Below are 20,851 nucleotides of genomic sequence, written 5' to 3' on the forward strand. Positions count from 1 at the left end.
AGGGTGGCAGGGAAGGTAGAGGTGATATGATCCTTGACTAGTCTCTCGGCCACAGAGAAGGAAAGCCCACATTCAAGGTTTCACTAATTAGAGTGGGGCTATTGAACTGTACTATGCCTGATAATATCCGTCTGATACTGGGTGTTCTCCCCTGGTGTCAGGATGTTGACTGTGGAGGAGAGGGCGCGTCTTCAGAAGGATGAGAAGCTGACCAAGGCTGACAAGAGCATCACCCTGGCCGTGGAGGAGCTCAACAGCTACAGGTCAGTTTCTGCATGGTTTTTGCCTTAGCACTAGACCGCTGATTCCAATAACTCATCAAACTTTGATTATTTGAATCAGCTGTGAAGTGCTAGGGCAAGAACCCAAAGCGTGAACCCAGAGGGAGTTCCTGTCAATCAAATAGATCCAATGTGTTCTATGAGACTCTACTTTGCGGGGTGTTTTTGTTGTGAGTGCTTGTCTCAGGGTGCAGTTTTCACACATACAGGCAAAGGGCACAAGACCTGGAGGATGAGCTGGAGAAGACTAACCAGGCCTACAAAACCCAGGTGGGAGATCTGACACTGTTGTATCATAAGAGACTGGAGGAGGGCAAAAACATTCACCATGTGCAATGATGATGTATGGCCAATAACTCATTTAATTCTCTTTCCATCTTTCAGATAACTTCTCAGGAAAAGAAGGCACACAATAACTGGGTAAGTACATAGTTGCATCATACATACACTATGGAGCACACCTCAGGCAACTCTTCTGTAATTTCTGTTGTCTGCATTGTAGCTAGCAGCACGAGGTGCTGACCGCGACCTGGCTGAAGTTAAAAGAGAGAATGCACACCTCAGGCAGAAGTAAGTACTAAAGAATACTTTTCTATTGAAGTCAGTTTCACCAGACATGGCAGTTGTCGCTACAAAATAGTATTTCCCTGTAGTGAGAAGTATTCTCCAGCTGTGGTTTGTCTCCATGCAGATTGACTGATACTCAGTTCAAGCTGGATGTTGTGGAGAAAGACCCCTATACTCTGGACAACATGGACAGACCTCTGTTCAGAGGTGAGTCTCTAATAAACCTCTCTAACTGGAATAATATCTTCTGCTAAATCTCAGCTCGCCCGGTAACCCCTACATTGAGAGGGTTGGATAGGGGGAAGCAATATGGTGACAATCCAAATGCAAGATGAAGTTAACACAACTGCTTATAGCATAAAACTGGTTATGGGCGACAGGTAGCCTAGCGGTCAGGACAGTTGGACCAGTAATTGAAAGGTCGCTGGTCTAAATCCCCGAGCTGACTAGGTGAAACATCTGTCAATGTGCCCTTGAGCAAGGCACTTAACCCTAATTGCTTCAGGGTCACCATCAATAATGGCTGATCCGTGGCTCTGTAATATGCAAAAAATACACATTTCGAATTCATACATGCACTTGTACATGTGTGAAATGGCACAGATGTACAGGTCAGTTTCTGCATGGCTTCTGTCTGGCCACTCTACCTAATTATTATTTGTATAATATCCATCCTCTCAGATCTACAGGAGTGCATCAAATCAAATGCTATTTGTCACATGCTTCATAAAAACAGGTGTAGACTAACTGTGAAATTCTTACTTACAGGCCCTTCCCAACAATGCAGAGAAAAAGAATAACAAATACACAATGAGTAATGTTAGCCAAGTTATCATTTAAAATCTATATACACTTGGTACCAGTACTATGTGGATGTGCAGGGGTACGAGGTATATATGTACAGTGTATCTGGAAAGTATTCAGACCCCTAGACTTTATCCACATTTTGTTACGTTACAGCCTTATTCTTTAATTGATTGGTGAGGGGGAAAAACCTATTCAATCTACACACAATACCGCATAATGAGAAAGCACTTCTTTTTTTTTGTGCAAATTCATACATTTCAAATGGAAATATCAAATTTTATAAGTATTCAGAGTCTATACTCAGTACATTGAAGCACCTTTGGCAGTGGTTAAATCCTTAATATTCTTGGGGATGAAGCTATAAGCTTGGCTCATCTGTATTTGGGGAGTTTCTCCCATTCTTCTTTGCAGATCATATCAAGCTCTGTCAGGTTGTATGGGGAGCATCGCTGCAGAACTATTTTCAGGTCACTCCAGAGATGTTCGATCGGGTTTTGAGACTTTTTCCGAAGCCACTCGTGCGTTGTCTTGGCTGTGTGCTTAGGGTCTTTGTACTGTTGGAAGGTGAACCTTTGCCCCAATCTGAGGTCCTGAGTGCTCTGGAGCAGGTTTTCATCAAGCTCTGTACTTTGCTCCGTTCATCTTTCCCTCCATCCTGACTAGTCTCCCAGTCCCTGCCCCTGAAAAACATCCCCACAGCATGATACTGCCACCACAATGCTTCACTGTAGGGATGGTGCCAGGTTTCCTCGAGGCTTGGCATTCAGGACAAAAATTTCAATCTTTGTTTCATCAGACCAAAGAATCTTGTTGCTCATGGTCTTGAGTCCTTTAGGTGCCTTTTGGCAAACACCAAGCAGGCTGTCATGTCTTTTACTGAGGAGTGGCTTCTGTCTGGCCACTCTACCATAAAGGCCTGATTGGTAGAGTGCTGCAGAGAGGGTTGTCATTCTGAAAGGTTCTCATCTCCACAGAGGAACTCTGGAGCTTTCAGTGACTATCGGGTTCTTGGTCTCCTCCTTGACCAAGGCCCTTCTCCCCCGATTGCTCAGTTTGGCCAGGCGGCCAAACTTCTTCCATTTTAAGAATGATGGAGGCCACTGTGTCATTGGTGACCTTCACTGCTGCAGAATGTTTTTGGTACCCATCTACGGACAATTCCTTCGACCTCATGGCTTGGTTTTTGCTCTGACTTGCACTGTCAACTGTGGGAGCTTATATACGGGTGTGTGCCTTTCCAAATCATGTCCAATCAATTGAATTGACCACAGGTGGACTCAAATCAAGTTGTAGAAACATCCCAAGGATGATCAATGGAAACAGAATATACCTGAGCTTGATTTTGAGGCTCATAGCAAAGGGTCTGAATACTTGTATAAACAGAAATACCTCATTTACATATTTAAAAAAAATCTAAACCTGTTTTCACTGTCATTATGGGGTATTGTATGTAGATGATAAATTGTAATGTAATCCATTAATGAAAAATGCTTTAATGTAACAAAATGTGGAAAAAATCAAGAGGTCTGCATACTTTCCCACTGTACATGTAGGTAGGGGTAAAGTGACTAGGCAACAGGATAGTTGGACAGTGGCAGTCAAAGAGTTAGTGCAAAAAGGTTCAATGCAGATAGTTAGTCCTTATAGCTACTGGTTAACTATTTAGATGTCTTATGGCTTGCCTATCATGTTCTGGGTGTTGATTTAGAATTTCTGTCATTATTCTGTACGTTGAACCATATGTCCCTCCCTGTCCTGCAGGTGAAAGGTCACCGTATGGGCCCTCCCCCCTACATCGCCCCGCCTCTGAGAACAGAGCCTTCCTGTCTCCGCCTACCCTGATGGATGGCCCACTCCGCCTCTCTCCAAACTTCCCCCCCATGGGACCAGGAGGCAGAGGTGACCTCTCCAGTCCACGCCAATGCACTGCAGGCCTGGGTCATTCCGGTCATACAATAACACCACAGCTGAATTTACATGTCTTGTGACATGTGTGCCCTTTTACCATCAGTGCCGTGTTATACTCCTTGGAATGGCGTGTTATGAGTTTGTATTTAGCATAAATATTTTTACCTTTGTAATTTAGTACCAATTTCCTATGTGCCATGACCTTGTAAAAATGACATTAAGAAAAATGATCTGCAGGATAATTTAAATAATTCAATGATATTAGAGTTTTGATTTTATAGTCTTCTTTTTGACTAAAACAATGCTGAAAACCTGTTCTTAAGCACATAATACAAATGCGTACCAAGTCTTGATTGGCTAGAAGATTGGCACAACATCTGTTAAAGATGCTTATCTTTATAGTCTAAATTGCCTTGGCAGTGAGCATGCACCAGCAAGATGGATATACTGCAGCAGCATAGCATTTCCTATCACCTACAGTGAGGGGAGTGTGATCTTTGCACATGTTTTGGTCTTGTCATCCATGCTTCATGAACTCATTGACATTATGTTGGCTCTCCCTTTCTCACTCACCAACCACTCCCACATATCTCACCTCTTTCTCATATACTCTTTGTCATGATTTCTCTTTCTGCCCTCCCTCTTTCTCTCCACCCCCCCCCCCCCCCTTTCTCTCTCCCCCATAACCAGTATCCCGAGGCCTGTTAGATCCCCCTGGTGGGGTGGACTCTGATCGTAGTGGTGGTCCTCACTCTGACAGCGGCTCGATATCTCCCACCTGGGAGAGGGATCGCAGGGGCCCACCTATACACCCTCCAGGTACAGTGATGACCACCTGCTATCGCCCCCCCCTATGATCTCAGGCAGCAGCCGCTCCAATCACAATAGACAGAAGTTATTCTATCCTTCTGATATTCAAATCTTCTAGTCTACTCTTTGACACATTCATTTGTTTTTTTAATATCAGCCCTAAAGGGTTTGTTCTTTATTTACTTCAGCATGTTTTACCATCTTTCTACGTAAAGAGGCCCTGACTTTCTTTTGGGTTTTAGATAACTCACTCTAACCTGATACTAATTATCTTTATTAACCAACTGTCAGATTTGTTCACAGCAAAATATTTCCCCTCAGTTGGGTTACTATTTAAATTTGACAGTGAAGTCTACATCTGTTGTATTTGACATGTGACAAATGCATTTTTATATGATTTGATTGTGGTGCTGTAGTGTGGTCAGCCGGCCCTGTGAAAGGTTTGAGATTCTGTCTTTTGGCTGTCGGTCTGTGAGGCATAGGTCAGTGAGTGTATGGCTACTATTTGTCCAGTACTGATGTGGTCGGTTGTCGTAGTTCCAGCCTAATCTCTGTCTGAGTCATGTGACAGGACCACAGAGATGGGCAGAGTCAGCAGGTTGGGCACACTGACTGCAGACCACTGCATTGAGGAGCCTGAGCCTCCACTGGTTTGTTCTAGAGTTTTCCCCCACCCACACTTTGGCCTTTGTCACCTGGGCCCCTACGCTACTCTAACCCAAGTCTGGCCTCAGCCTGGTTTGAGATGTCTAATATTCACTTGAGTTAGGAACTATTATTTATTTAGTTGAGTTATCATGGGGGAGCAATTAGCATGTGGCATCACTGTATTTTGATTATACATTGACAATTCCATCATGCCCACCCTGCCTACTACTGTCACTGTTTTGATGTGTACTAACTCAATGCATCATGATTTAAATGTGTGCTTGTTTTTTGTTTCTGATATGATGGAGAGGCTTTTGCTTTTTGCTCCAATCCCCTTTGGACCAGTGGAGGCTGCTAAAGGGAGGATGGCTCATAATAATGGCTAGAATGGAGCGAATGGAATGTCATTAAACACATAGAAACCATGTGTTTGATATTATTCTGCTCCAGCCATTACCATGAGCCTTTCCAATTAAGGTGCCACCAACCTCCTGTGCTTTGTGCACTTCTGACTGTGTGATCCCCTCCTTCGGCTCAGCTGGTCTAAATAAATCTGATGACACAGTGCTCTCTCTCTTTTTTTTTTCCCCCATAAAGGGTATATGTATCTAGACACAGGCCTTCCCTACAGGAGACCTCTGCCCGGAGCCCTTCCTATGGGCCCCCTTCCACCCAGGGGCCCCGGTCCTGCTGAGCCCCACAGCTTTGGCCACCAACCTGGTGAGAACCTTCCTTTCTAACATGTATTACAGGACCATAGATTTAGTTTTAAAATGTCTGAGATTATTTCTGTGTCTGCACTATAGCCACTCTGTCAAATTAACTTCAAAAAGGTGTTTGTGCTAGGTGTATGTAACTAAAGTGATTAAATATATTTCGAAGACAGGATCTTTAATGCTGACGTGATTCAGACCGATCTCCTTCGTCAGCAGTGAATAGTAGGAGTGTCGATGATTAGTATACCCCTGAAGAACAATCCAATGTTAGAGAATGGGCAGGATATTGTGCCTAATCTGGAAACTCCCTTGGTTTAATAGAGTTAAGCTTATAGAATTATCGAGGCATGAATGAGCCCTCTTCATCAAATAAACCCACCAAAGACTGAAGTGGATCTAGCTAGGTCATTACTGTTTTCTCTTGTTCTTGCAGACTCGTCATTTATGGGAAACAGTATGGGTCCTGGTGAAAATGAAAGAGATGTAAGTTTTCTCACCCTTCTACTAACAATAGGGGTCCAATCATGCACTCTCTCTTTCTCATGTTTATATATAACTAATTTCCCCATGGGGATAATAGTGTTGTACCACTACAGTGCCCTCCATCATTATTGGGTATTTGAAATGTGTTCCCTCAGTCCCATCTGTCAGCACCTGGAGATCTGCGAGACATGAGGATGGGACCTCCTCTCTTAGTACCCCCTGGTATGGGTCCCCTCCCACCCATGGACCACAGGGACCCTTACTTTGCACGCAAAGGCCCTTACGGACCTCCAGACTTTTTCTCCCCACGAGGTCCAGCCCCCATGGGCAGTAAGTATGCTGTTTTCCCTACATAATAAAGGCATTACGGGCCTTCCGTGTGGCGCAAGGCACTGCATCACAGTGCTAGCTGTGCCACTAGAAATTCTGGGTTCGAGTCCAGGCTCTGTTGCTGCCGGCCGCGACCGGGAGACCCCATCGGGCGGCGCACAATTGGCCCAGCGTCGTCCAGGTTAGGGGAGGGTTTGGCCTTGTCCCATCATGCACTAGCGACTCTTGTGGCGGGCTGGGCGCAGAGCACACTGACACGGTCACCAGATGTACAGTGTTTCCTCCGACACATTGGTGCGGCTGGCTTCCGGTTTAAGTGGACATTGCGACAAGAAGCAGTGCGGCTTGGTTGGGTTGTGGAGGATTCACGGCTCTCGACCTTCATCTCTCCCGAGTCCGTACAGCAGTTGCAGCGACGAGACAAGACTGTAACTACCAATTGGGGAGAAAAGGGGGTATATTAAAAACAGACATTTATAATGCATTTAAACTGCAGGTTAAGTAGTATTACATGTTTTTATGTCATTTGTTTCTATTAAGTTTTGGGTGGGAGATGAAGATTGTCATTCCATACATCATTTGCTACATCTTGCAGATTAAATGTCTCTGCCTTCATACTGTTAGACTGACTAAATGTAATCCTTTCCCCCTTATTTCCCCTGTAGTGCGAGGACCACCTCCCCCAGGAATGTTCGGGCGAGTCCCCCCTCCACCACCGCAGCATATGGGGTACCCTCCCATGAGACCCCACCCAGACAGTTTTCCCCCTGGACCCCCTCCAAGGCCCTCCCCACCTGGCAGTGAAGTGTCTTCTGACCAATCTCCCTCTCCACATGATGTCATCTGAGCCATCTCTCTCTCTCTCTCTCTCTCTGTGCGGGAGAAACTCTCTTGGCCCGCTTCCTGTGTGAAACTTAATTTCCTGTTGTTGTGATAGTAGTGAGCGACTGAGCGTGTGTTCAGGGACTGTTTCCTGAAGTGTAACTTCAACATTCATGACTCTTTCTCCCTTTTCTAGAGGCTGGGAGTGGAATTGTTTCCCCCACAGTCTGTTGCACACACAAACATAGATCACTGTGTCTTAGGACTTAATGATTGAACAATACAGTACCACGAGGAGTACTGAGCGATCATTTATGTAAGTTTTTTTTTTGTAGATTCACATAGCTGTATGAGTCATAATACTCATAAAACCTAGCAGTCAAACAGGGAATTGTTTCCAGTTGTTTTTCCAACCATTTCTCCCATAGGGGATTTTAGAAACACTTAAAATGGATGAATTGAGGCAAAGGTAAGATTCTCTATTAAAGATCTAATTTTCACTAAATGTATACTGAACAAAAATATGAACACAACATGCAAGAATTTCACATGACTGGGAATATTGATATGCAACTGTTGGACATAGTTACCTTAAGAAAAGGGCTTCCCGATCATGTCATGGTATTTCTGTGCATTCAAATTGCAATTGATAAAATGCTATTTTGCTTATGCTTGCCCATACCAAAACAAAGTTCACAACATAAAAATCAGCAAACATGACACCATACACATGGTCTGCGGATGCCAAATTCTCTAAAACAGCGGAGGCGGCTTACTGGTGAGAAATTATCTTGAAATAGCTTTGGTGGGCATTCCAATTGAACGCTCTCTCAACTGCACATTTTAGAGTGGCCTTCTATTGTCCAATGATAATGCTGTTTAATCAACTTCTTGATATGCCTTTCAGGTAGATGGATTATCTTGGCAGAGGAGAAATGCTCACTAACAGATGTGTGCAAAACATTTGAGAGAAATAAGCTTTTTGTACATATGGAGAATTTCAGGGGTCTTATTTCAGCTCGTGAAACATGGGCCCAACACTTGTTGCGTTTTATATTTCAGTGCAGTAATAAATTGGTTACATTTCTGTAAACTGTCTTAAGTTTTAAATTGACCTTACCTGTTGGCAAAGGTGTCACCAAAAAATGATGTTCAGGGGCTTGCAGGGATTTGCCATTTTGCATGATGTCTAGTAATTAGCATTTTTGAATCTGAATAAATAGAGCTGACTGTCTCCTTTGTCCAAGGGAGTTATCAAAATGTCACGCCAGGGTAAGCCTACACAGCCCTCAAGTGTTTCTGAAATCCCTACAGGAAAAGTGGAAAAATGAGTTCTCTGATCACACTAGGTGTTATGGGTATGATGATTCTAGCTATGTGAATCTGCCTTGTTCTGAGTGGCGACTTGGACTAACTTGAAGAGTGCATTTGCTTGTATTGTTAAGATTGATTTAAAAGGTCTTTATGTCCCTTGCATTCTTGACATGGGTATAGAGATTGAAGGAATTGTCTAAGTAACTTTTTTAGCATTGAGGTCTTGACCGTCCATAGTTTGATCATTAAAGGTCATGGAATATGAGACTTGTAAAAATGTAAAATGTTATGCTCAAGTAATTCAATTGTTGCTGTTGTAATGTTCATATAGTATCAAATGTTTCATTAAAAATGACATTGGTCCTATTCAGGTATAGCTGTATCCTCATGATCTAAACCATAAGCTGTGCCAAGTCAAACGTCCAATGGCGTCTAGCTCTGACATGTTCCTGTAAGGTCAAATTACACCTGATGAATATTAAGGGTGAGATATTGCACAAGATTAAACACTGCAATAACTAAGGATCAGAAACACAAATGAATAAAACAAAAGACCATGTGTCTTTATAATGCTTTTATTCACTGATTAAAAGAAGCATTCAACATTGATTCAAATCAACATTCGGCTGGTTTACCCAATCTGTCAGTTAGGGTTTTTTTTTCATAGGATTTTCCTTCTTTAGCTATCTTAACCTTGGATCACTTTTCTAAATCAATAAAATTCTCTCCACACCTGGCATTTTCACACATGCGCCAGTGGATTTCCCATTAGCAGATGTACATATAAAATCCAATGCTATGTGCTCACTTGAAACAGAACACACCTGTCCAAATATTTAAACATTTAAGATGGTAACAAACATCGTTCATAAATAGAACCCAGACATGTTGCATAAGAGTATATGTATTGATATATACAAATATGCAATGAGAGTTTTCTTCCCCAAAAGTGTATAAGGACGCAGCCCAGGTGTTCGCACTGCTCGTGCCCCCGTGGTTGCCACTTGTAATGTATGACTTATTTTATTGCAAACTGTCCTGATTTTAAACAAATGCACGACATTCGTACCACTTAACTGGGGCCTGCTGGCCAGTCTCATAGAGACCATGTCTGTAACCCACGGTTGCCTTTGAAACAGTTTGGCTTCCGAAGAATCAAGATCTTTAAACAATAATAATTGTAATAAGGCCAAGTATCGTAGCAAGTTATTTCCATTTGTAAGTGACAACAAAAAATCCACTGGATTATATGCATTCCACTTGCATAGTTTGACTGCTGTAATGCAAGCCAGCCATTAAGAGATGTGGCTTGTTTTAAGCTCGCCTCCCTCCTGACCCTCACAACAGTGGACCTGTGGTATTACAGTGGTTCAGGTTTTTAATAATGGAATAAAACCAAAGACAGAAAGCATCAGTTCTCCTCACTCAGGTCTCTTAACTTCAAGCATTTACACTCTTAAGGCTGGCATGAGTTCATTTAGCTGTAAGGTACTGTAGCTTTCCGAGTGCAATACACTTCTATAGGCAACAGTTAGACCTGCCCTCCAAGCAGCTCACTGTAGCTACACAGCTTCATCCTACTCAAGAGATTTGGATTGCAAATGCATATAAAAAGTGTTCAGAAATAATAAAACAATAGCAAATAAAAAAGGGGATCCAACCTCACAGTTGTAACCTACAAATGACCCAACTGGTCTTTTTGTCCATAGTAACAAAATATCCTGTCTGCTCTCCTGTGCCTTTTAACATGCAGAAAGACTGGGCTACACAACCTCTGCAAACAATTATTTTCATCAAAAGACCAGTTGTGACCTACCTACTGGATCCCGTTACCCTTCAAAACAAAGAATAAAACAGTAAAAAAAATAAGTCATCTCATGCAGACATTTGGCCATTTTGTTTGTTTTTAACTCCCCAGTGGAATGTTCCTTACACGTTTCTTAGCAGCGTACTGGTCTGATAGAATCAACCAATCTTGATTTTATCTATACTTAAATTACATTCACTCTTCACAGTGATACAGGTGCATTTGTAAAGAGAGAGAGCTCTACTGTTGTTGACCAAACCACAGCTCAGCTGTGCACCACATGTGGTCCAACTTCACCCCCTATTCAGTAAGTATATCATATTTCTAGAAGTATAGTAGTAGTTGTAAAGGAGTAGTCGTAGTAGTACATCACAGCTGATCAGCCATGGGCCCTGCCCTCTGCCAGCATGTGGGCACTTTAAGAGTTGTTTCACACCGTGATCTTTGGCAGCTGACGCAGACGCGCTGACACAACGTTTTTAAAATCCAGTGACTTGTTGGAAAAAAGATTGATCCTAACTTTCATTATGATGTTGAGGCCTGAGCGATGGAAATAATTTCCTCCTCTCCCGCAACTGACAGTAACCCTGAGAAAGGCTGTTTCCTGCTCACTGGTGAGAAAGTGGTACACCATGTTTTACTTCAAACACACCATACACCCCCTTCTCTGATGTATGCACTTTTGAAACTTTAAACAAAACACACACCAAAAAAAAAAAAAAACACTGATGCGTAAATGAGCTATGTTTCTGTAACGGTAGTCAAATGCGGTACTAGACAATGAACTGGAAACGAACGCAGAACAAATGGGACATTTGAATTTAAAGCTCCTCTGGATTTAGGCACAGCATGAATGCAACATTAGGATGTTTTACACATTGTAACAATTGACTGGCATTCGTCATCCTCTACCTCTAACAAGGTCTTACCCTACCCCTGTTCAGCACAAACAAGTTAACTCCAAATATAGAATATTATCTATCCTTTTTGGTGTGGTACTAAAAATAGACAGGACTTGAACACTTTTAGAATCCCTCTTAACATGCATATAGTTTCAATATTACTTTTTCCCCATATTGATGCTTCTCATGCATAAACCGTAGATAGACTAAGTTTACTCCGAGTGGAACCTTGCATGCAGGCTCATATCTGACTGCAACAGCTAAACAGATTAGTAGTGGATTCCACAGGCTGATTGTGACATTGTGATCCATGTTTCAAACACACACACTTCTTGCCATCTGATGTCAGATGTTTCTATGCAAGATCATTTTTTCCTCAATATACAGTACTTTATCTATTCTTTAACTGAAATGGCTGGCTTTGGTAGTACCAATGAAAGTCATGGGCACGGAGGAACGCAACAAGAAGCAATAGCCGACCGACGGCTTCATAACCACTCAAGGTCAAGAGATGTAGCCTACTCTCGTCTCTCTGGAATGTTACAACATCTCAGCAGCACAGAACAAGCAGAGGCCTACCAGAGAGGTCACCTATTCCAGGCCCCACACACTGTACTGCCTTATCAGTCAGGACTGGTTCCCTAAGCTTTACAAGCGAGGATAAAGAAGAAGATATTCGTACGTAGGGGGAATTCTGGATAGCAGACAACTTTACACATTAAAAAAGGTTGTTAGCTTCACATTTACATTCTACCACTGAGCAACCAACTTCAGATTCCCTCTACTACTCTGAGCTCTAAAACAGCAAGTACACAACAATAGAAAACGTCATTAAAAGTATTTTCACAGACGGACATCACAGATCTTAACCTTCTTAAAAGTTCAATTGAGGGAACGAGGCGGGGCTAGAAAAATAAAACCAACAACCTCTGGTGTGCGTTGTGTTGGAAGATTTCTTTCCCCAGTATTAGTATCCAGTATTCAGTCCCACCACCACGCACACTGGTCCTTAGAACAACAGATAGCTTTGCATTAAAATAAAGCCTTCATTGGAAAAAAGTACAGAAAGTGCAAAAATCCTGAGATATGGAACAAGCAAATATATGCCTCCCTCCATCCAACGCTCAGCAGGTGAAACACTGTGGCCCTGGAGTCAGTCAACACAGCAAGTACTTTGCCCTAAAACTGTGAACAAGAGAAATACGTGCAAGGAGTAGTTTGCCATTCTTTAAACTCTTTCAACACCTTAATCTTAAAACAAATGTACGACTAAGTTTGTTTACCCCGTGGTAAAAGGGGCAGATTTGATGGCAAAAACGATTGAATCCAGAACACAAGGGGATTTCCAAGGCAACTGTGACTCAAGAAAAACTGGATTAAACTGACAGACTAGCTGATTGTTTCATAGTATACATCATCATCACCCCCACCACCATCTTCATCATCATGTTTTGCCTACCTGAGACAGACAGAGAGGATTTTTCTGAGAGCAAACTGCAACTCATAACTGTCAATGCTGACCCCTGACTAAAGTACTGCAGCTGTACGTAGGCAGCTCAAAGGGCCTCAGCATGAGTGTCAGTGTGGAAACCTCAGCAATTGGTTTCACCAACAGAACTGTATCACATCCCACCTCTAGGCTGAGAAGAACCAGCAGGATCTTAGTCCCGTAACATAGCAATCATATTATCTCCAAAACACAAAAGTAAAGAGCAGACAGGAAGGGAGGGGTTAGGGGGGGCCTAACAGTCCACCAGCACTCTCCCCCCCTCTGCCGGAAGACCACTGGACTAATCTCCCCTTAAAAAGGTGAACAAGCAATTACAAAGGATTCCGTCATTGCAAAAAGCCAAGGTGGATTAACTGATAAGTTAGTTTACGGTAACTCAGCACTCGCTAAGAGAAAAACAACAAATAGACAAAACCAAAAAGAAAACTTGCAATACAAGTAAGCTAGCTGTGTAAAAAAAAAGCCCCCTCCATACACCAATCGCTCAATTAGCTACTAATCAAATACCCAACTATACTCTCCTATTCATAAGCAGGATATATATAGATAGATATAAATATAGAGCTAATACTGATTAAACACAGCACATATAAAGGATTAGTTCATTCTACAAAGAAAGAAAATATAAACTAAAAATAAAGTATGCAAATGAGATAGGACCCATAAGGTTTAGATTATATCATCATGACAAGCACTGAGCATGTGCAGCAGGCCAGACCAGGGTCGTGTTCTTTAGGGCACGCAACAGAAAACATTTCAAAATGTTTTGCAACAGAAAACAGAAGATGAGCGTTTCTTACTGGACAAGTCCGGGTAGTCCCTCCCTGTCTTGTTTTCTTCCGTTTGGTGCCTAATGAACACGACCCAGATGGAGGCACGGCCTGGCGGTTGTAGCTCTAGTCTACATGCCCAGGCTGAAGCTCTGCATCTCCCTGTGGAAGTGCTGGGTGGGCTCGCTGAGGACCAAGTTGGAGTCCATGGAGGGGTGCCAGATGCGCCCCAGGCCCTGGGACACCTCCTTCACCAGGTTGTGGACGGGGTCACCTTCCATGAAGACTCCCTGGTCCGGGTCGAAGTCGATACTCTCCTCAGACACAGCCAGGACCTTGAGGCTGGAGCCACGTAGACGGGAGATGGCCACCAGGTTGTGGGACCACACAGTGTAGCCTGTGGTGTTCAGACAGAGGAGAATCACATTGAACACCACTGTAGAAAAAACATACTGCATACTGAATGTAAACCAACTCCATTTGATCTATGGTATACAAATCAACATGCTGCCAATATGACCTCTACACTATACACACACTAGACATAACATTACTCCTATAGAAAATATCTATAACTGGTTATTTTATCTGCGCAACTAGAACCCATGATATTTTAAAATGTAAATCACTCCCATTAAAATGTTAGGCTACACTAAAAGTGTTGTGCTATGTAATACTAGCTTTTGACCCAGGCTGACTCACCATGGATAACCAGGACAGAGAGGTGTACGCAGCGCCAGGCCAGTAGGACCAGCGGGTCCTCGTTGCGGTTGACGCTGAGGTCAGGGAAGCCGGTGTCATCCCTCATCAGGACGAAGTGGCTCAGGGTCTTGTTGTACTGCTGGGAAATGAGCTCCAGAGTGCCGTCTGTGACCAGGGTGGAGTAGCTGTCCAGGTGGATCCTCTCCAGGGGCAGGCTGGGCTTGAGCACCCTCAGCAGGTCCTGGCTGGACACATCCAGGGCCATCATGTAGACCCGCAGGTTAGCGCAGCGTCGGACTAGGGCCTTCCAGTCATCCTCACTGGCGGTGCAATCCAGCGGCTTGGCCTCCAGAGCGGCGCCATTCACCATCAAGGAGAGGCGGTGTAGTGGAGCACGGTGTCCTCCAGCCAGCAGGCGGCACATCTCAGAGGTGAAGTCACAGAAGTCGAGGGCCAGGGAACGCAGGTGGACAAGGCGCTCCAGCTCCACAGGGGAGGACAGGCAGGGCAGCTGGTTGTCCAACAGGCTGAGGTGCTCCAGGGAGGCAGCGCTGGGGTTGGACAGAGAGGCCAGGGAGCAGGGGGTCACCACACCCAGCATGAAGGCTGAGGACAGCCACTTCATCTGCCTGCTGTTAGACAAAACTTCCACTAACAGCTGCTGGATCCTATTTCAGGCCAGAGAAATACAAACACAAAGACAGAGAGAGAGAGGAGAGAGAAAGTTAAAATCTTTATAACGTCTAACTCTCATATCTGCAAATAAAAGCCTACTCTAAATGAATACAGGAAAAAAAAACTAGGCAGAACATAAATCCTATTAGGTTACCTGGGGCAGCAGGTAGCCTAGTGGTTAGAGCATCGGCCCAGTAACGAAAGGTTGCTAGATTGCTAGACCAAATCCCCAAGCTGACAAGGTCAAAATCTGTCATAAGGCACCTTCATTGTAAATAAGAATAAGTTCTTAACTGAATTGCCTAATCAAATAAAGGTTAAATAAATAAACCTAGTTATGTAATTCTATGAGGCAGAATTTCAACTGAGGACAGTTTGTACTGTGATTGTGATTTTGTCAACTTGGGCAAGATATAAAGCCACTCACTCTTTGATTTTCACTCCTCCTTGGTCAACTTGGTTGAGATAGGCACTGTCCAGAATGCCCTCATCCTGAAGAATGCAGGTATCCCCATACAGACTCAGCTTCTGGAGATTTCTAGAGCGAGAAAGTAGTGAGCTTTAGACAAAACCAGACACAATCAGACATAGTGGAGGTCAGTGACAGTATGTTCTAATTGTACACTGCAACAAACACGCCCTCACCAATTTTCCAGAAGGCCTGTGACAATCAGCACCTTTCAACATCACTGGTGTACACCACAAACCCAGCATTCCTCATATGACTGTACATCTCTAGAGCTGTCTTTCACAAGTGTGCTGTTATTGAATGAGTACTACCAACAAATAAATGCCTCAAGACAGCTTTAGTCTCCCTATGTGGCAGTGCAACTGGAACTTTTCAGGACAGTACGTGTCCAAAAGATATTGGCATATTGCTAGTACATTGCATATTGCTAGTACAGGTTCGAGAAGCCGGACTTGAAAGCATGCTGGCAATGTCATTGCTGACCTTAGTGGTTCCGTTTATAAATTACCTGAGCTTGACCACCACTGCTGCAGCAATGCAGTTCAAATTATAAACATGCCCTAGCAACATTTGCATACCAGGCAGAAAAACAGACTTCAGACTGACATGTCCTATATACCAAGTAGCTAGATTATAGCTTGAATAAGCGAAAAACGACACGTCAATCAGGCAGTATAAGCAGAAATCCGTAGAGAACGACATGGCCCGATTACGTAATGACATGGTGGGTTTGTTTATACTTAGGCTAGCTAAAGGTTAGCTCACTGACTACGCAGACCCAACACACTCAAATTGTCGAGTATGGCGTAGCTGACGCACTTCGCATTAAACATTATGTTGATGTATCCAACTACCTGTTGTTTCGAATACATCCGAGGACACACAACACCTGGTCCAGATAGGTGATAATTGCCTCTTTCCAGCGGCCAGGGAACTGAGGGTCGCTTTCGACAGATTCCATCCTGCCCTCCACGCCATTCAATGGCCTTAGATATCCTTCAACTGGGGCAAACTCGAGCTGTAGCTCGCGCACGAAGGAGCCAAACTTCCTCATGAGAAAGTCTAATCTTGGGGTCTGTTCGGAGCCATAGCCTCCCCCATTCGAGCCACCTCCGACACGCAACTTGAGCTCCATCCAAAGCGATGGGTAAAACAGACACTCCCTCCAACGAGAGCATACGGACGAGGCCCGAAGCTTGTCACGGTCGGACAAGAATGAAAATATGTGGACGATAAGCTCGCTTGGTAAAGCCATGGCTCCAACACCCCCGCACAGAGCCATGGCGCAGGCCACTAAACTATTATTCGCAAACAAAAGTGTAAATATAACCGTTGTAAGATTGTGCGACAACGGTAATGTTCCGCTACTCTCTGTGTGGAAAACAAACAACATTCAGCAGCTTTGCGTTCAATACTATTGGATCATACCACTTCTATGACTACGTGGGGATGAAAACGATACTCTGCAAAATCCCACTTATGAAACAGGCCGACATAGTTTGTTTTCCTTATGAAAATACATCTGTTTGATACACTTTTAGTTTCCCTATAGTATGTTGTCCATTTAGTTGTACTGACGCCATCTTCAAATGTAGTATTATTTTATCAAGCCATTTAGAGAAATGGTTTGACCCAAGTGCTGTTATTTTTGCCATACCGCTCAAGTGCGCAAGGTGGAGGACTTTCATTGCAGTTGAGCCCCGCACTTTCATTGCAGTTGAGCAGGTTCAAATAATAATAATCACAGTGGCTGTAGAGGATGCAACAGGTCAGCACCTCAGGAGTAAATGTCAATTGGCTTTTCATAGCCGAGCATTCAGAGCTCGAGACAGCAGGTGTGGTAGAGAGAGAGAGTCGAAAACAGCAGGTCCAGGACAAGGTAGCACACCCTGTGAACAGGTCAGGGTTCCATAACCGCAGGCAGAGCAGTTGAAACTGGAGCAGCAGCACAACTAAGTGGACTGGGGACAGCAAGGAGTCATCAGGCCAGGTAGTCCTGAGGCATGGTCCTAGGGCCTCAGGTCCTCCGGGGAGGGAAGGGAGAGAGAATTAGAGGGAGAAAACTTAAATTAACACAGGACACTGGATAAGACAGGAGAATTACACCAGATATAACAGAAGGACTCTAGCCCCCTGACACAAACTATTGCAGAATAGATACTGGAGGCTGAGACAGGAGGGGTCGGGAGACACTGCGGCCCCGTCCAATGATACCCCCGGACAGGGCCAACCAGGCAGGATATAACCCCACCAACTTTGCCAAAGCACAGCCCCCACACCACTAGAGGGATATCTGCAAACCACCAACTTACTACCCTGAGGCAAGGCTGAGTATAGCCCACAAAGATCTCCCCCACGGCACAAACCCAAGGGGACGCCAACTCGGACAGGAAGATCACGTCAGTGACTCAACCCACTCAAGTAACGCACCCCTCCTAGGGACGGCATGGAAGAGCACTAGTAAGCCAGTGAATCAGCACTCGTAATAGGGTCAGAGGCAGAGAATCCCAGTGGAGAGAGGGGAACCCACCAGGCAGAGACAGCAAGGGCGGTGCGTCGCTCCAGTGCCTTTCAGTTCACCTTCGCACCCTTGGGCCAGACAACACTCAATCATAGGACCTACTGAAGAGATAAGTGTTCAATAAAGACTTAAAGATTGAGTCTGCGTCTCTCACATGGATAGGCAGACCATTCCATAAAAATAGAGCTCTATAGAAAGCTCTAGGGACAATAAGGAGGCCTGCGTCTTGTGACCGTAGCATACATGTAGGTATGTATGGCAGGACCAAATCAGAGAGATGGGTAGGAGCAAGCCCATGTAATGCTTTGTAGGTTAGCAGTAAAACCCTGAAATCAGCCCTAGCCTTCACAGGAAGCCAGTTTAGAGAGTCTAGCACTGGAGTAATATGATCACATTTTTGGGTTCTAGTCAAGATTCTAGCAGCCATGTTCAGCACGAACTGAAGTTTATTTAGTGCTTTATCCAGGTAGCCGGGGAGTAGAGCATTGCAGTAGTCTAATTTAGAAGTAACAAAAGCATGGATTAGATTTTCTGCATCATTTTTGGACAAAAAGTTTCATAGTTTTGCAATGTTATGAAAATGGAAAAAAGCTGTCCTTTAAATAGTATTGATATGTTCATCAAAAGAGATATCAGGATCAAGAGTAACGCCAAGGTCCTTCATAGTTTTATTTGAGATGATTGTACAACCATCAAGATTAATTGTCAGATCCAACAGAATATCTCTTTGTTTCTTGGGACCTAGAACTAGCATCTCTGTTTTGTCTGAGTTTAAAAGTAAAAAATATGCCCCTATCCACTTCCAGGGAGGGCAATTTTGGGGCTTTGCCATATTTTATCGAAATGTAGGGCTGTGTATTGTCTGCATAGCAGTGAAAGTTAACATTATGTTTCCGAATGACATCACCAAGAGGTAAAATATATTGTGAAAACAATAGTGGTCCTAAAACGGAACCTCGAGGAACACCGAAACATACAATTGATTTGTCAGAGGACAAACCATCCACAGAGACAAACTGATATCTTTCCGACAGATAAGATCTAAACCAGGCCAAAACTTGTCTGTGTAGACCAGTTAGGCTTTCCAATCTCTCCAAAATAATGTGGTGATTGATGGTGTCAAAAGCAGCACTAAGGTCTAGGAGCATGAGGACAGATGGAGTGCCTTGGTCTGACACCATTAAAAGGTAATTTACCACCTTCATGAGTGCAGTCTCAGTTCTTTGATTGGGGTCTAAAACCAGACTGAAGCATTTCGTATACATTGTTTGTCTTCAGGAAGGCAGTGACTTGCTACGCAACAGATTGTCCCATTTTTTTGAGAGGAATGGGAGATTTGATATAGGCTGATAGTTTTAATTTATTTTCTGGGTCAAGGTTTGGCTTTTTCAAGAGAGGCTTTATTACTGCCACGTTTAGTGAGTTTGGAACACATCCGGTGGATAGGGAGCCATTAATTATGTTCAACATAGGAGAGCCAAGCACAAGAAGCAGCTCTTTCAGTAGTTTAGTTGGAATAGGGTCCAGTATGCAGCTTGAAGGTTTATAGAAGCCATAATCATTTTCACGAATGTGTCGAGAGATATAGGATTTTAAAAACTTGAGTGTTTCCAATGATCCCAGGTCCTGGCAGTGTTGTGCAGACTCAGGACAACTGAGCTTTGGAGAAATGTGCAGATTCAAAGAGGAGTCCGTAATTTGCTTTCTAATGATTATGATATTTTCGTTGAAGTTCATGAATTCATCACTGCTGAAGTGAAAGCCATCCTCTCTTTCTGCTTTTTTGTTAGATTTGCGACAGTATACATTTTTTATTTATTTTGGATTGTTCTTATTCTGCTCAATTCGTTTGGAAAAATAGGATGATTGAGCAGCAGTGAGGGCCCTTCGATATTGCACAGTACTGTCTTTCCAAGCTAGTCGGAAGTCTTCCAGTTTGGCGGAGTTCCATTTCCATTCCAATATTCTGAAAGCTTGCTTCAGGCCTCTGGTATTTTCTGTATACCAGGGAGCAAGTTTCTTGTGACAAATGTTTTTTGTTTTTAGGGGTGTGACTGCATCTCGGGTATTACGCAAGGTTAAATTTAGTTCCTCAGTTTATTTTATTTATTTATTTTTTTATTTTTTTATTTCACCTTTATTTAACCAGGTAGGCTAGTTGAGAACAAGTTCTCATTTGCAACTGCGACCTGGCCAAGATAAAGCATAGCAGTGTGAACAGACAACACAGAGTTACACATGGAGTAAACAATTTAGCAAGTCAATAACACAGTAGAAAAAAATGGGCAGTCTATATACAATGTGTGCAAAAGGCATGAGGAGGTAGGCGAATAATACAATTTTGCAGATTAACACTGGTGATAAATGATCAGATGGGCATGTACAGGTAGAGATATTGGTGTGCAAAAGAGCAGAAAAGTAAATAAATAAAAACAGTATAAAAACAGTATGGGAATGAGGTAGGTGAAAAAGGGTGAGCTATTTACCGATAGACTATGTACAGCTGCAGCGATCGGTTAGCTGCTCGGATAGCTGATGTTTGAAGTTGGTGAGGGAGATAAAAGTCTCCAACTTCAGCGATTTTGCAATTCGTTCCAGTCACAGGCAGCAGAGTACTGGAACGAAAGGCGGCCAAATGAGGTGTTGGCTTTAGGGATGATCAGTGAGATACACCTGCTGGAGCGCGTGCTACGGATGGGTGTTGCCATCGTGACCAGTGAACTGAGATAAGGCGGAGCTTTACCTAGCATGGACTTGTAGATGACCTGGAGCCAGTGGGTCTGGCGACGAATATGTAGTGAGGGCCAGC

At 43.6% G+C, this 20,851-nt stretch overlaps 2 protein-coding genes across 10 annotated transcripts in view; one reads left to right on the top strand and one right to left on the bottom strand.

Annotated features, from left to right (window-relative positions):
* LOC118368135 (melanoma inhibitory activity protein 2-like) overlaps positions 1 to 8,125 on the top strand; it is a 26,275-nt gene extending 18,150 nt beyond the window's left edge. For 8 of the 9 annotated variants that reach the window (XM_035751934.2, XM_035751935.2, XM_035751938.2 and 5 more), the window contains 11 exons: positions 162 to 263; positions 491 to 551; positions 666 to 701; positions 784 to 851; positions 973 to 1,055; positions 3,417 to 3,554; positions 4,254 to 4,382; positions 5,619 to 5,741; positions 6,171 to 6,220; positions 6,376 to 6,550; positions 7,216 to 8,125. In XM_035751934.2, the coding sequence (XP_035607827.1) occupies positions 162 to 263; positions 491 to 551; positions 666 to 701; positions 784 to 851; positions 973 to 1,055; positions 3,417 to 3,554; positions 4,254 to 4,382; positions 5,619 to 5,741; positions 6,171 to 6,220; positions 6,376 to 6,550; positions 7,216 to 7,397 (1,147 nt within the window). In that variant the 3' untranslated portion in view covers positions 7,398 to 8,125. The remainder of the gene's footprint in view (positions 1 to 161; positions 264 to 490; positions 552 to 665; positions 702 to 783; positions 852 to 972; positions 1,056 to 3,416; positions 3,555 to 4,253; positions 4,383 to 5,618; positions 5,742 to 6,170; positions 6,221 to 6,375; positions 6,551 to 7,215) is intronic. The other variant, XM_035751937.2, reaches the window with a different exon arrangement.
* A 1,120-nt stretch (positions 8,126 to 9,245) lies between these two features.
* Positions 9,246 to 16,942, bottom strand: LOC118368137 (F-box only protein 33-like). Its single transcript, XM_035751946.2, has 4 exons — positions 16,376 to 16,942; positions 15,480 to 15,590; positions 14,378 to 15,045; positions 9,246 to 14,072 (listed from the first exon to the last, which is right to left on the bottom strand). The coding sequence occupies exons 1-4, from the start codon at positions 16,912 to 16,914 to the stop codon at positions 13,807 to 13,809; spliced, it is 1,584 nt and encodes a 527-aa protein (XP_035607839.1). The 5' UTR covers positions 16,915 to 16,942; the 3' UTR covers positions 9,246 to 13,806.
* Positions 16,943 to 20,851: the final 3,909 nt, after the last annotated feature.

The sequence above is a fragment of the Oncorhynchus keta genome, chromosome 35 (genome assembly GCF_023373465.1).
Source record: "Oncorhynchus keta strain PuntledgeMale-10-30-2019 chromosome 35, Oket_V2, whole genome shotgun sequence".
Lineage (NCBI taxonomy): Eukaryota > Metazoa > Chordata > Actinopteri > Salmoniformes > Salmonidae > Oncorhynchus > Oncorhynchus keta.

What these genes read in the sequence shown, in the direction of transcription:
- LOC118368137 (XM_035751946.2), bottom strand. Translation starts at nt 16,914, where the DNA reads ATGTTGTTTGTTTTCCACACAGAGAGTAGCGGAACATTACCGTTGTCG. An exon ending in GGATGTATTCGAAACAACAG is followed by an intron (nt 15,591 to 16,375) that starts GTAGTTGGATAC and finishes TTCTCGCTCTAG; the next exon opens with AAATCTCCAGAAGCTGAGTC. An exon ending in GGAGGAGTGAAAATCAAAGA is followed by an intron (nt 15,046 to 15,479) that starts GTGAGTGGCTTT and finishes GGCCTGAAATAG; the next exon opens with GATCCAGCAGCTGTTAGTGG.